Raw genomic sequence first — 10,461 nt, 5'->3', positions numbered from 1 at the left:
TCATAGAGAGGAATGTTAATTCAATCCAAATTATTATCTTTTTTTTTTCTAGGGTTTTAAAGTACTTTTAGTTTTAGTTTAATAAGCCTTTTTCCTTTGAAACTTTTATTTAAATGTCACATGCTTTCACAATTATCAATTTTGATAGAGATTGAGAAAAATAAAGAAATATCCTAAAGGAAAAAAAAAAGAGGAAAGATAAGATATATATATATATATATATATATATATATATATATATATATATATATATAATATAATATATATATATAAAAAGTTTTTCTATTTATTCAAATATCTACATAACAAACTAGTTCACTTCAAATATAATCTTCATACCAAAAAATGCATAGCTTCAAATGGAAAATCAGTACTTCAACATCGAGATTTGAGGTTCATCTTTTCCATCTATCAATCAATAATCTTTTAGTACAATAAACACATATATAATTTAAATAAAATTTTCAATTTATCGCTTAGTTAAATTAATTTTACAAATTAATCGACAACAATTAACAAGAGACATGAAAATATACAAAATTAGAAACACAAAAGAAGAGTTTATATATACATGTCATCAACAACATTATTGTTGATATTATAATGTAATGTGTCAAATCAAAATGATAAGAAAACAAAGAAATTAGAATGATGAACTAAAAAGAATTTTATAATAAAAATTAAATGTTGGATAATGGGATAAGGAGAAAGAAGTGGAGATGACAAGGACAATATAGTGTGGAACAAAATTGGCCATGAGAAACACAATTGGATAAGAATTAAGCCTTCAATTCCTTCTATTTCTTTCTCTCTCTCTCTCTCTCTCTTTTTTTTTTTTTTTGCTTTTTTCCTTTTCTTTTCCTTTTTTTAAATATCTTATTAAAAGTAATAAAATAAAATAAAAATAAAAAGGAAAGAAAAGAAAAAAAAAAAAAAGTAATCTCAATCTTATAAAGCTATACTTCAATCTTTCCTTATAAAGTGATAGATACAATCTCCCAATTTTAGTATAAACAATTTAGAATGATGAATAAGATTAATTAATTAAAAGTGTTTTTCCTCATCTCTTTATTGCTCATATGCTTTTTAAATAATATTTGAATTCCTTGTTAAGTTTAAAAAAATAAAAATAATTCTTTTAATCTCTTTTGTTGTTTTCAAACTTAGAGTAGAAAATAAACAACAAAACATAAGAACTTAAAAAGAATTAGGATTTAGATTTTTTTCTTTTTTGAGTTATAAAATTATTATTACGAGTAAACAAAATATGGTATTGGTTGAAGAAGAAAAAAGATCAACAATATATAAGTGAGTACGATTACTTTTGTTTGTTTGAGACCTTTCAAAGTGATTTAAAAAATAAAGTCGGTAGAATTTACGTCGATACATAAACTAGATTTCAAATAGGTTACTTAAAATTTGTAATTAACAACTTCTTAAAGTGATGTTATTAGTCAAATAACACAAAGATGGAGACATTGTTATGTAAACACAAAGGTTATTTAGGACAAAATATTAAAGAATTAGATAAAAGCTTAATATGCTACGCATAATTGTTTATGATTACATATACGGAACAAAACGTGAAAAATATTTATGACATGTAACAAATAAAAAGTCTAGGAAGCTACCATTGTTTTTCATAAATTCTAAATTTGCTCTTGTTGGTTTTGAATTTCCTGAGACGAGTATTGAAGTCTTGCGCATCTTGTTCATATTATAACTTCTCCTTTTTCGTATTCTCACTTCTTCTTTTTTGTGATTTCTTAATTCCTCTTCCAGAATTTTTTCTTTCTTCGTCATCTTTCATCATCTTTTCTCACTACACGATCATGTACCAAAATCTAAACGATCAATCGTCTATTCCAAATAGACAGAGATAGATCACTATTTATTCCATATTGATAAGTGATAGATTTAAACGATCTTTTACTAAATCTAAACGATCATGTATCAATATCTAAACGATCTTGGTACATTATTTTCACGATCTTTTAGATTTAGTACAAAATCATGTTTATAAGATCGTTTAAAAATTGGTACATCTAAATAATCATTCGTCTATTCGAGGTAGACAGAGATAGACCACTATCACTATCTATCTATCTAGCACAGATAAATAAGTGATAGATTCAAACGATCATTTACCAAGATATGAACGATCTGTGAACCAATATTTAAACCATTTTTTAGGCTATATTATATGATCGTTTAAACTAAAAGCTTTTCGTGCGTGTGTATGGCTGATTAATCACGAGATATTTTTGTTGATTAAGACTTCACTATATTTTTTTCAATTATCTCGATGGTTATAAATAAGGAAAATATATTTAAAAAAATTAACAAAACTTAATAATCCGTGGGTGTTAAAAACCTATATCTATAGTATATATAAAAAATGGAAGTGAATAAACTTTTTGTTTCCAATTTTGTCATTTCTTTTAGTTCACTTACTCGTTTCCTACTTTGGTTTTATTGTAATTTTCCCTTTAATTTTTTTCAATTAGAAACTAATTATTGTAATTATTGTCTCATTTCTTCCGACTATTCATATTCCTCTCATATTAAATTCTCTGTATCTCTTTTAACATTTCAAATTCTTCCTTTTGCCTTTCAACTTTATTTTTAATTAAATTCTATGTTATTAGGGACATACGCAACTTTTTCATCTTCCATAACTGATATTACACAACAACCTTTTTATTTTCCACTTTTTCTGGATAGTTAAGTTTGCAATACGTAAGCCCAATATGTTAAGAAACAAAATTTAAATTGTGCAAACAAATCAAAATTTTCTCTTTACCGAATAAATTCATTTTCCACTCATTACAATATGAATATAAAAATGAAAATATTGAAATATTTGTTTCAATTTTTTTATAGTTAAGTTAAAACTATAATTTTTTTCGTGTGTGGTTTTCACGTGCATCACAGACATTGTTTACTAGTATGAATAAATGGGAATACGGTGAAGAATTTTTTAAACACGATTTTTTTTAATTTAAAAAAAATCTATTTTGTACTTTGAGTATTGGGAAGTCGTATTAACTTAAATAAATAACTAATCAATAATTATATCTATTTAAGCCACCATTTATTATATTCTTGCGAGACTTATATTCTTATCAATTAAAGACCTATATTTTCATAAATGGATCAATTTAGAATATCTATTACGATTTCATTCAAAATTTGTCTATGCACGAATACTAATCGTCTACTTTATTAACCGGACATTTGAAAAAGTATGCACGAATATACAAAATTGAATGCACGAACAATTTTCAAATATAATCTTTCATAGAACGTCTAAATTGATTCACTTATAACAATTAAAAAGTTCAATTAAAACAACTATATATTTTTGTACGATAAATTTTAACCTAGAACTAAAGAGAGTGTTAATCTACATACTTACAAATACTAAACTTTAAATTAGAACTCGAGTTTCGAAGTGTAAATTGATATTTTAAAGAACAAATCAACATTACCATCTAGAATAGACCTAGAGCAACCAACTACCTCATTTCAAATTTAGATTATAGTTTAAATGGCCATATAGAAAAAAGAAAATATTAGGTTTATTATAATCATGAAAAAGAAAGAATTGTTATCTTTCACTTTTCTTTTTCTTTTTATGATTTCATCATTGACTTTTATTTTTCTAATTTAAGAAAAAAAAGTTTAAATATTCAATTTTGATATTTTTATCTTTCAGTACATTTTAAATTTAATTCTTATTATCTATTTCTTGTTAATTTTCTAAACAACTTTTGTTTAGTCTTTCTACAAACGTAAGCATTTTTATTTAATAAAAATTTGTCAAAACTTTGAAAAACTAAATTTATGATTTACAAATATACTAAAATTAAATAATTTAAAATAACCTTTTTATTTGTTTAATTTGAGTGTTTAGATTTTTTGTAAGCAAAGTGTGTAATTTTTAATAATAGAGTAATAATCTGACTTTCAATGGCTATTCACCTTTGTTTCAATTTCACAATATATTTTATTTTACAATACATCGTCATAATTACGACGAACGTATTTCTTATTATTTAGTATTTAATACTTATTAGAAAGGAGAGAATTTGAATTGAGAAATTTTTAGTCCTTAACTTATACCAATAACAATTGAGGTAAGTTGTTAGGTTGAAAATATTATTAACATATTTAGTATTTTTTTAATAAAAAATTTAAAACTTATTCTATAAAAGATTTAGTTTAATGCTCTAATAAACCCAACATTAAAACGAAAATTTAGTATCAATTTGTAATTATTATGTTTTTAAAAATTAAATCTATTTCTTCACTCAAATTTCATCATTGTAATTAAAATATTACTGTAAACAAAAACAAAATTAAAATTTAAGAATGTTATTAATTACTGAAAACATTCATTTTTAGATGCGATTTGCTAAACCTAAATTTAAAAGTTAAAAAAGTATGAAAGTTGGAATTATAATTTAAAAAGAAATAAAAAATAATAATAAAGCAAAAGGGGAAATGGCATTTTCAGTAAATACAAAAGATGTCACTGTTCTTACATCATCTGGTTTCGTCTTCTTGCTTTCTCACAGATACAAAATCAGCGATACCATTTCATACAAAGATCGCTAAGCTTTTGCAGTTTTTTGGCAATGTCATTCCCGTAGAATTAACCAACGAAAGAACAACACATACCCAACAAAAACCCAGAGCTTTTGATCCTACAAACCCCCCCACCCACAAGAAGATTATTCCCTTCTTCAATCATTGAACCCAGCAAATTCCAACCCAAGATTTCATCTCTGTGAATTTCTCTTCCCAATTCGGCTTTCTGGGTCTGTTCATGAAGAACTCATTTCGGTTTTTTCATCAATGGCGGTTTCTAAGCTTTTCCCTGAGTTCTACGAAGGGTTTTCTATGACCCAATCCACTTCTCTGTTATCTCGATTTCCGTCTTTCATGTCATCACCTTCTTCCTTTTCTTTCCCTTTTGCAACTAAATCACTGGCTTTTCAAATCTTTCGTCATTTTCGTTGTCGCGAGTTACTTCGAGTTCACTCGCGATTACTTATCATCCTCTCTTTGCCTTTCATTTACTTCTTTCTTTCGAACCCTCGTCGTTCTGTTGTTCTCAAGTTGTTTGTTCTACTTTTCTTCTCCATCGCTGTTTTGGTATTCCTCAATCTTGCTGTCCCTCGTCTTCCTTCTCCGATTCGTTTGTTTCTTGTTCGATCATCCCCAATTAGCGCTTTCTCATCTTCTGCTGCTAAGAAGGCTGTTTCCAATGTTCGTTGGTCAATTGGATCGAAACCCAAATCGGAGAAACGGTTGATGTCGGGTTCTTGGGTCAGAGTTTACAGTAATGGGGATGTTTACGAGGGGGAATTTCACAAAGGGAGGTGCTCAGGTAGTGGGGTTTATCACTATCATATGAGTGGAAGGTATGAAGGCGATTGGATTGATGAGAAGTATGATGGGTATGGAGTAGAAACATGGGCTAAAGGGAGTAGGTACCGTGGTCAGTACAGACAAGGATTGAGGAATGGGATTGGGATTTATAGATTCTACACAGGGGATGTCTACGCTGGGGAGTGGTCTAATGGCCAGTGCCATGGCTGTGGAGTTCATACTTGCCAAGATGGGAGCCGCTATGTTGGGGAGTTTAAGTGGGGCGTTAAACATGGACTGGGTCACTACCATTTTAGGTATGTTTTTTGTGGTTCTGAATCTTGAGAATCATTTCGTTGTATGTTTTTGTTGGAAGCTTTGTGTTTATTCCATTTGTGATCTTGTTGGTTATGCCTGTTTTTCTTATTTGATGATGGGATGTTGGAGTGGGTAGTGTTGTTATCATTATCTGATCGTTTCTAGCTTGTTATTGATGAGTCTTATGACTTGATTTTTGTTTCCATTGTTAGCTTTGTTAGTCAAATACATTCAAATGGAACTTATTAGGAAACTATAGTCGATCTTTTCAAGTTTAAGAAGTAATTAGAACTTCTCCTTTGATCGTGCACTTTCACTTATCGTAATTTGAATTGATTTTTTTTTTCTTGAAAAGGCAAGCTCGTGTTTTATTATAATTATTATTTTCGTGATGATCTCTCTTCTCTAGTTTGAAAATGGTATTTGGAATTGCCAGATTTATCTCTTGAATAGATGAGCTATTCTTAAGGAGACTTGTCTATTTTGTCCAGTAGATGGTGAATGGAAGTGGCGTACTGTTAACAGATTCTATTCGAGTTTCTCTCGGTGGTTTATGCATCTGATATCCAAGAAATTTGAATTTACAAATGGTTGATGACTGTTATAATATCTCACAATGCAGAAACGGAGACACATATGCAGGAGAGTATTTTGCAGACAAGATGCACGGTTTTGGAGTTTATCGGTTTGGCAATGGACATCGTTATGAGGGAGCTTGGCACGAAGGAAATAGGCAAGGACTTGGTGTGTATACTTTTAGGAATGGAGAGACACAATCTGGTCACTGGCAAAATGGGGTTCTTGATGTTCCCAGCCTTGAAATCAGCCATCCAGGGTCTTCTTATGCTGTCAGCCACGCTAAAGTTCTCGCTGCGGTCCAGGTAGAATTTTTATTGTTTGTTTTAGTGAATAATATTGGAACCTAAGATTTCTGATTGAACGTACTTCTATTGTTTTTGTTTAAGAGAAATTACAAGGGGAGAAAGGAGGATTTGAGAGGCTCCTTACCTCTCTAATGTGCTCCTCTATATAAAACACACTCAATTTGTCAAATAATGCCACACAGTAACTAACATGGACCCCATATATAAAACAGTGATTCATTCTGCTTCTTGATCACTCGTCCCTAGCGTATAAGAACCTGACCTCAAGGCTGATCAAGTTCATTATTTTCTTGGGATTTTGTAGGAGTCTGAATTGTAATTCAACCTTTCTATAAGTTGAACTTTTGTTTTACCAATTTTTACACCCACATCAAATATTGCTGTACAGCACAAGCTCTATGTTGTGCACTTTTAATGAGATATCTATGTCGTGCTTTCTCTCTCTCTCTCTCTCTCTCTCTTTCTTTGACCCTTTTTGTGGCTGTGATAAGCTGAATAGGTGTATAAACATGCAGTCATGCACGTGCACCAACATATTTATACTTTTCTCCCCACATTAGTGGAGCTTATGATGTGTTTGCTCCAGTAGTTCATTGCTGATAGCTTTGGAACTTAGTCAAAACCCGGTAGGGTGAGGGAAGTAGTAAGCCTCAAATGTGGCGTAGATTCAAAGTTTATGCTACTCCTTTTAACAAACTGAAGCCAGTAACACGATTTATCTTTTGACATTCTGACAACACTTCAATAATTAGGACGACCTTACTTGAACAGCAGGATATGTTCTACAGATGGTACATCTATGTCCTTGAGTTATAAGGAACACTTTAATGATTAGATATAGGTACAATTACAAAGAACATGATTTTTAATAGTGATACTGTTCCTTCCTTTCAAACTTCATAGTAACTAATGTATTTATAATTATAACAATCATATTAACCTGAGTGTCATCACTGGAGCAGGAAGCAAGAAGAGCTGCAGAGAAAGCGTTCAATGCAGGAAGAGTGGACGAAAGAGTTAACAAAGCTGTAACTGCTGCAAACAAAGCAGCGAATGCAGCAAGAGTTGCAGCCGTGAAGGCTGTGCAGAAACAAATGGATCAAGAGACCAGCACCAACCCACCGATCTTACTGGTCTGATCGTGAACATCCCGTAGTTAGTACTCTTTATCTGTGGACGACCTTTCCAGCATGAGGTTTTTCCAAAAGGGGAAGAAACACAAGAAATGCTGTTAAATGGAAGTTCATTTTTGTTCAAAATTCTTTACCCTCCCATGAGTTTTTTTACAATTGAAAGGTACCTGCCTGGAACCTGCTTGCACAGGCGTGCAGAACGGATGGCCGATCGAGGAGCAGATGGGTTTATTTCCTTCTCTCTCCCTCACTTTCAATGTAGCAAGTATTGTATATAGAACGAGTTCAACCGATAACGAAAAAACCGCTAGAGTTGAGCTTTGATATTAGTGTTACACTTGTGCTGTTTTTTTTCTCTCTTTTTTGTAAGTAATGGTATGTATAGCAGAGCAGTAGGTCAAAAGGATGGAATTATCCTGCCAATGTTATGTTGTTGTATAGTGAAAATCAGCCCTCAGCTCTTAGAGCTTTATGCCTTCTTTCACTCTCTTATGTTTCTTTGAAGATTTCATTCTCCTGCTACTTTGTACTCTTCTAGTAGTTAAAAGAGTTGAAATGAGATCATTGAAACGAAACGACTATTCTTAATTTAGAAGTATAATCGAAAATATTTGTTTGTATGGATTACTATCATTATAGTGTCGACCTGTTTTCTTTTCAACTAAGAAAGATGTCAATGGAATGATGGTATGAAATTGATTTTCGAATTCTTTAAAAACTTTAGGTTAGGTAAATCAAAATTGTCAATGGGGTTTAGGGTTTCTGCCTTTTTCTCTTTAATCCGTTTTGTTTAAGTTTTTAATTTATTTATTTCCTCTGCACCCACATGTGGAAGTAAACCTTTTTAATATGACAATGTTGTAATATATCATAGTCTAAGGGTGAAAAAAGTGGTGTATTGAATACAAGTTAAAGATAAAACATTTGTTACCATTTCAAAAGTTGACAGTGATCTTCGTCTAATTGTTTTATGGATTTTTTTCCATTAATTGTTATTATTTTTAAAAACTTTAAGTTATAAGCTTATTTTATCTGACAAACTTCTTTTTCAAAATGAAAGGAGAACTTTGTTCTTTTTAAGAAGTTAAAAAGGTAAATTCTTCGCTCTGCTATTTTTCAATTTAATGGGAATAAATGGGGTTGGTGGGCACTTTTTAAATGGTTTCAATTTTTCTTAAAAGGTAATTTGATCTTAAATCATCAATTTTATTTGTCCACTATTGACACAATTGACTTTAGATAGTCAATTTTGAAGAAATTTGCCTTCAAAGCTTAAAATATTTTTTTCCTGATAAAAGAAAAAAAAATTGTAACTTGAATATAATTGTAAATAGTTTTGATTTTTTTTTTTAAAAAAGCTAACTTTTTACACAAGAGTAAATGGCCACATGCATTTGGAAGGGAGTGAGATCCACGCGCCACAAAACAAGTTGACAAATTTCAAACTATTCCTCCATCATATTATGCTATTGTTTTTGTATATTTTTTTTGTGTGTAAGTAATGAACAGAAAGAGTAGGTATCACGATGACTTTAAATCAAATGAAACTATATTAGTTGGATGAAACATTCCATTTGATTGTACACCCCTAATCTTTAATCAGCAACTAAATGAAAAATGCTAAACTTGATTGAAGAGAGTGATAAGCGAACATTTTTATCATCTCTAGTTGTACTGTTATCTTTGAGGTAAGATATTCGATTACCCATTTCCACGAATTCTATAAAAAAAAGATATCTAGTTCTCCCTCTAAATAAGCGAGGTTGTTGGCAAATCATTAGAATTTCATTTTTGTTTATTTATGTTATGAAATCAAACAATTAAGCACAGTAAAGCGTAGAGATTGACACATAGATATATATTGTTCATTAACAGTGTGTTAGCTACATCGACAAGCAAAGGGAGAACAAATGTTATTAGAGAAAATGTTTTAAGAATTCAATGATATACCACTAGGTTAGAGAGTTTATATATGCACTACTCTAAACCCTAATGTTAAAATCGTAAATAACTACATTTGCATAATTAGGAAAAACTAAAGAGCTTCGTGTCTGCCCTTTATCCCAACTCACTGATTGGTTAGGGAAACCCCTGTACTAGATCGTTCATAGCAACTCACATCAAATTCAAGGTATTTCAACAATTTATTTTTTGGTCCATTCGATTAAGAGGTATGGTCATAATCTAGGGTAGTTTTTTTTCTTAAATAAATGATGATTAATTTAATAATGTTATTTTCTAGTTGTTTTCCATAGGTGAAAGCAATGCCTACAGGCGATGATATAGTTTGTTGCATTCATGTTGGTGTGAAAGTAAAAATATGAACTTTTTTTAAATGTTAAAGTTCTTTTTATTTTCTCATTTTATTATATTTAAAGTTTAATAGAAAGATTTGTTAATCAGGAAGAAAAACTCTTTTTAGACTATTTCCTACAAAGTGAAGAGTTGTATCAATTAAGATTCTGAACTAATAATTGTAACAATATAAATTTTCAATTCTCAACTTTCACAAGTGCATGAAGTTACATTTTGTTGTACGTTTCAATTTATCAATATTGTGACATATAGTTTAAGTTAATAAAACTTGTAAAAGTTTCCATTAATTAATCAATACAAACTCTTCATTACCATTACACTTATCAATTTTTCATATACTAATTTTCACACTTAGCAAACTTCTTCAAATGTCAGATTAATAGAATGGACGATTAAAGTAAATGCACACCCGATTTTGAAATTAAAACACATCA

The 10,461-nt window shown here is 30.1% G+C and overlaps 1 protein-coding gene across 1 annotated transcript; it reads left to right on the top strand.

Annotated features, from left to right (window-relative positions):
* The first annotated feature begins 4,570 nt into the window (after positions 1-4,570).
* On the top strand, positions 4,571-8,190 carry LOC103490831 (phosphatidylinositol 4-phosphate 5-kinase 8-like). Its single transcript, XM_008450541.3, has 3 exons — positions 4,571-5,693; positions 6,317-6,575; positions 7,541-8,190. The coding sequence occupies exons 1-3, from the start codon at positions 4,861-4,863 to the stop codon at positions 7,715-7,717; spliced, it is 1,269 nt and encodes a 422-aa protein (XP_008448763.2). The 5' UTR covers positions 4,571-4,860; the 3' UTR covers positions 7,718-8,190.
* Positions 8,191-10,461: the final 2,271 nt, after the last annotated feature.

This window comes from Cucumis melo, chromosome 6 (assembly GCF_025177605.1).
Source record: "Cucumis melo cultivar AY chromosome 6, USDA_Cmelo_AY_1.0, whole genome shotgun sequence".
Taxonomy (NCBI): domain Eukaryota; kingdom Viridiplantae; phylum Streptophyta; class Magnoliopsida; order Cucurbitales; family Cucurbitaceae; genus Cucumis; species Cucumis melo.
This window is presented reverse-complemented; position numbering and strand designations above follow the sequence as displayed.

Coding starts and splice junctions, on each gene's coding strand:
- LOC103490831 (XM_008450541.3), top strand. CDS start 4,861: ATGGCGGTTTCTAAGCTTTTCCCTGAGTTCTACGAAGGGTTTTCTATG. Junction 5,694..6,316: donor CTGGGTCACTACCATTTTAG/GTATGTTTTTTG, acceptor CTCACAATGCAG/AAACGGAGACACATATGCAG. Junction 6,576..7,540: donor AAGTTCTCGCTGCGGTCCAG/GTAGAATTTTTA, acceptor TCACTGGAGCAG/GAAGCAAGAAGAGCTGCAGA.